The sequence below is a fragment of the Eurypyga helias genome, unplaced genomic scaffold, assembly GCF_000690775.1.
Source record: "Eurypyga helias isolate BGI_N326 unplaced genomic scaffold, ASM69077v1 scaffold44780, whole genome shotgun sequence".
NCBI lineage: Eukaryota > Metazoa > Chordata > Aves > Eurypygiformes > Eurypygidae > Eurypyga > Eurypyga helias.
The window spans coordinates 7,143-12,565 of NW_010227164.1; the positions used below are offsets into that span (position 1 = coordinate 7,143).

Consider the following 5,423-nt stretch of genomic DNA (forward strand, 5'->3'; position numbering starts at 1 on the left):
CAAAGGTAACTAGCTGACATTTGAAAGTCAAATTAAATTTTAAACCAAGCTAACCAGCTGCATCTAATAAATACTTTTTAAAATAACTTCATTTAGATTAAAAATTTGGAAATCAGTGATTAAGTGGTTACAGAATAGTAAATATTGTGTTGTAAATAAAACATCCTCTACAAAAGGGGAGCCAGCCTAACAATCCACCGCAGGTCGCAGTGTACTCAGGTTACGTCACTGCATCAGAAACGCCTCTCCCCGCACTGCACACCGCATTCTGTAGGTGCTACGCTTACGATTCTCATCCAGCGCCAGAGAACCTCTCCCCTAACAACAAGAATATGCTTCCATAATAAATTATCTTGTATGAGCTTACAAAGTTTCTCAACAATCCTACCTGTCTTACTTGCACTGTCTTACTCCATCTTCTAAGAGTAAAAGCTTATAATCACTAAGACATAAAGAATCATCTGACTCCTGAATCAGCACCACTAAACGCCCTTTCTGCCTTCAGAACTCATTACGCGACTCCAGATTGTCAGGACTCTGCATCCAGCTGTTCTCCTGTGACAGATCCTTTTCTGTTGATGTTCTGTTAGGCTGAATCTAGAAGAAAGACAGTAATTAAAAAACAAATTAGCAGGTTCAGAAACACCACGTTGCTCTATAGCATCACTACACCGTTGTACAGAGATGTCTTACGTACTCGCTACGACCTGAGAAGCGATGCGTCTATGCAGCAATTAGGCATGATGAAGAAATCTAGTAAAATAGTAAAAACCCACCCATGATATCCACATGTTGTCATGGAGAAAGGCCTATGGTGTGCTGTATCCACAAACTGACAACTGTCCTGCAGAGCCTGTGGTAGGTGCTAAGCTCAGAGACAACTGAAACACTGGACTCTGCACTGTTTCTCACCAACACAGAAAAAAATATGAACAGGGTCGCTGAGATGTACCAGCCAACCCAGCCACTTCCAGTACTGTATCCCCTAGGGTAATGGAGCGTCCCAGCCTTCAAACACCCCTTCATCCAACAACAACGTACTTCAGCCGTTCTACAACCTGTTAGCACGGCCACAATAGCGTGGACAACGGCACATAAACAACTTGGGGAAAACGTGCTCGTGTAGCAGCAGCAATGCTTGGTCACTTTGTCTAGTCTGTGCAGGCCAAGTCATCCTTTCAGAAGTTAAACAAAGAACCCAAGTGACTAAATATACAGGAGGCACTTCTGTGCAAATCCACCACAGAACGGAGCAAAGAGCTCACCTGCATTCTGTCAAAAACTTGGCAGCGTTTAAGTTGAGCTGAGCTCTCATCTTTGCAGAGAACAGGGACTTAACTGACAGATCCTGAAGTTCCAAAAGTGAAAGCTGAGAGAGAAACCTGTCCTATTTTATTTTTGCAACACGTTGTTGTAAGATCCACTCCGCATATTTCAGCACATCAGCAAATGCTTGAGCAGGATGTTGGTGAGCACGTGTCCTTTCTGCTGCCACCTCCCCCAGCTCTGTTCAGCTCTGTTCTGATGCTTAGGAAAGCAAAAGAAAGAACCATCCCATCAAGGTTAATCAAAGCTTCCACGTGCATTACCTGGAAAGGCTGGCTGATACCAACTACTGACTGCAAGTTATTGCTGTAATAACAAAGCACAAACTCTCCTCCCACGTCAGGGATTTCCGCAGCGCTCATGTACACCTGTCAGCAAGAAGAAGAATAGGCAATGGGCGATTTCCAGAGAGAAAGCAGCTTACAAAAAGCAGTGTCTGCCACTCAGGACATCATCTGTACTCTAAGTTTTGTGTGTTCATTATAAATCATTTGAGGTGATCTCTGCCAGACAGCTGGTAACAGGCAGCAGCTTTGAGGAGGGACCATGGCACACAACAGCCACTATGAAGGAAAGTCTAAGACACCCTAATCTGGAGCTGTGTTATCCATCTGGGACTAATCGTGTAAGGAACATTAGGTACTTACAATGAATGTAATGAAAAAGCACACAATAAATCTTCAGGATACACTGACAATCAGATGAAAAAAAAATACTTATTTCAGTGGCAGAAACAGTCCAAAATATAAAATGACAGTAGTTTTTAATACAATGAAAAGTTACTACAGGCATAAATCGCCTTTTCAGCAGCTCTTTAAGCAATATGGTCACACCTGAGAAGGTGTGCGAGACTACCTGCAAGTTAATACAAATCAGGAAGAGGGGTTTTAATCGATAATATCACTCCCAATTAGCTTCAACTGGGAAAGAGGATACAGAACGTGTAAGAAGAAGGGGATATGGAACAAACAGACCTTGAATGCTACTCCATGGGAAGCTACACTGGAAAGCAGAGTGGGCTTACTTGTTTACTGTCTTTGGTAGAAGAAATTTCATCATCTTCTACCCAAGCGTAAGTAACATAGTCATTCACATGCCTGAACGCCACCTGCAAAGGAAGATGCAAACCATCAGCCTCCTGAAGGAAGCAAAAAACCCAAAGTTGTGAGCACCATCTTTACTACTGCACTTCTGCGATCAAAACACTGTAGAGGCACAGACAAGTCTTCAGTTTCTGAGTGAGTGTGACCGCTCTGTTCTCTCACCCTTCCAGTAACCTTCTTTTATTTTTGTTCTTTCTTTCCTGTACAAACATTCTGAACTACATTAGGGGAGGTCAATTCCTTTTCACAGCTTCTGCACCATTTTCTTAAATAAATTACTACATTATCTCAGCAGAGAATTTAAAGGGTGCGAAAGAGCTTGCACGCCATACAATTAAACCATCAGCATACAGAAACTAAGGGCAATCAAGGACACATGACTGTTTCAGAGTTTTGCACTAGCAAGAATCACAATGTCCATGACAGGACTATCAATTGCCTCCTCCAGGCACATTCACCAACTTCATTAGGAGCGAAGAGCCGTGATGCAGTACCATTACCTTGAAGAGTCCAATCCAATCCCAAGCACTGCTTGGGAATTCAGGCACTGCAGAATAGCTGATGAGAACATCATGTTCCGCGCTCCACTCACCCTCAGGACGCAGTGTGACCAAAGGATCTGATGAAAGAGGTTTCAACTAGATAAAAGAACAGAATTTACAGTAAGTCAAAGTCTGTTGTTCTTTCAGTTATTCTTTTCAGGTTAATCCCTGCCACACCTGCTGTGGGAACTCTGAACTGATGGAAATAACCTGAAAGCAGTTCACTGCCTTCACTATAATCAGAATGGAACACAGAGATTGTGACTTACAAAGCTTAGAAAACATGCTTCTGTAAGGCAAGGCTTAGGAAAGCAAACGTGTTCTTAACAACATAACTGGGACAGCACCTCAAGCCCAAAAGTTCCTGTAACAGGTTTGTGATCGCTGATGCCATAGCTCATGTGACTGATGTATTTATTCAAAGTAACAGAAATGGTCTGTTCCTCTTCAGAGAGTTCGCTTCCTTTTGATGCGCGCTGGCAGAGATTCTTCACTCTCCAAAGAATTCTGTCAGTCCACGCTGGCTTTCTTTTCTTCTCACTGCAGAAGTGTAAGAGAAAGGTGAAATCAGAAGAAAAACAGTTGCCAAAAGCTAAGAATATCGTGCAAGATCTACTGAAGGTTGGAAGACTGGCAGGTACATATTAATAAAAGAAGGCAATCGCATTCAGGCTTCATTTTACAGCTCTGTTCAATATGCTTTACAACCAAGGTTTCCTTGATTTGAACTCACCTCCGTTTACCAGAGGTAAGCTTCACAGGTTTCCGAGAGAGGAGTAAAATGAAGGGGAGAAGGGGATTTAAATGGGTTAGTTGGCTTCATACGGGAAATGATGCTTTCTCCTAAAACACTCCACAAAAACGTGCAAGAACGTTGAGATAACACAGCAACTGCCCCAAGCTTCACACGTACAGTTACTGTGAGAAGGGGGCGTAAAGTTAAGGATGACACAGGAAGAGTCTGAATGATGTTTGAAATGACTCAAATCACTGGAGAACAAGTTTCTTTTAACAAAAAATGGACAGACTTAGGCAGCTTATACTGATCACAGGTGAGACAGCAAGGCTTTATTTAAAGTTCCGCTAACCTGTGCTAGCCTGCATGCCAGGTTTGCAAGCTCTCGCTGTCTCGTAACAAAGGGCTTTACACACCCCATGACCAGCAGAGTTGTGCCTGCAGCCCGCCCCTGCGCTATACATCCAACTGCAACCACAACCCAGAGCTGCCTTTTATACCCTCTCGATAACGACAGCAGGCGCGAGCCTTCCGTGGTTCTCTCTGCAGTGGGAGGGAGCCTTGACAGCAGCTCTCTGTATGGATGCATCACTTCAAATGGAAATGGAGAAAAGATCATATCCTACGGAAGGGGGATTAGAATGGATTGAATTCTAAACGTTAATGAGCAGGATGCATAAGGAAAACTGTCAGTTTACTAACTCTGAATATCTAAATCGCCGTGAACTGGAAATGGCATTTAGGTCAATACCCAATACACTTTTGGTTTACCCCTTCCCGTATACAATCTGACCCACCCTTAATAAGGTGGAAAGGTTTTAAATGACTAAGGGGCCATACCCCACTTAACCCAGTAATTACATAAACCGACAGAAATCTCTGTGAGCTGCTATATGTCTGCTCTGCTGTGCAAGAAAACACCAAAAGAACAGCTCCCCTTAACACGCTATTTTACAGGAAACAGCATATTCGAAGGGAAACAAAACCTCAAGTCCACGCTGAAAACGATTCGAAGATACCAAAGCACTGTGCGCTTCGTATAAAGCACAATCCTCAAGGGAGCAGGCTGAGGTCTGCCGATCACCCCCCGTGCAACCAAAATACCTCTACCAGCTCTAACAGCAGCAGAATGCACACGCTACGCGTGAGCATGCTCTCTGGCCGTTAAACGAGCCAGGACAGCCTGTCAGGCGACACATCGTTCTCAGAGCGTCCAGGCTGGGATCATTGTAACTGGATTTACTGCTGGTCCCATTGTATCTATTCACACTCAGTTAGGGAGCAAAATGTCTTTGGATCCAAATGAATAAACTGTCAATAATGAGTGCAACAGCAGAGCAGACAATGCTACAGCTTTCAGACAGGTTCAGACAATCCCTGAAGAAAATCAGCTGTCATCTGATTTTCAAATATTTCACAAAAATCAAATCAAAAGCTCGGGAAGGAGCATTGTTTTGATTCTGAAATATTTACAAATCTATGAAATCCAGAAAGGTCTCTTCTTACTTAAACCAAAACAGGGACTTCTGCTCTCTGGAAGTAAAGAAAAAGATCAGTACAAAACCCCTGTTTGGACAGGAACTTATCCTCTGTGGAAACAGAAGACTCATTCTTAACAACAAACTTTAGTGTCAGATAAAAGCCTTGGAAAGTTATTATCATAGAATCGTGGAATGGTTTGGGTGGGAAGGGACCTTGAAGATCATCCAGTTCCAA

General features: G+C 43.1%; 1 protein-coding gene across 1 annotated transcript in view; it reads right to left on the minus strand.

The window, feature by feature from the left end:
• Positions 1 to 501: 501 nt before the first annotated feature.
• The window catches only part of INPP5K (inositol polyphosphate-5-phosphatase K), a 12,195-nt gene continuing 7,273 nt past the window's right edge, over positions 502 to 5,423 (minus strand). The window contains exons 7-11 of the mRNA XM_010155480.1: positions 3,319 to 3,511; positions 2,930 to 3,067; positions 2,351 to 2,434; positions 1,590 to 1,694; positions 502 to 597 (exon numbers count right to left, since the gene is read on the minus strand). Of these exons, the coding sequence (XP_010153782.1) occupies positions 502 to 597; positions 1,590 to 1,694; positions 2,351 to 2,434; positions 2,930 to 3,067; positions 3,319 to 3,511 (616 nt within the window). The remainder of the gene's footprint in view (positions 598 to 1,589; positions 1,695 to 2,350; positions 2,435 to 2,929; positions 3,068 to 3,318; positions 3,512 to 5,423) is intronic.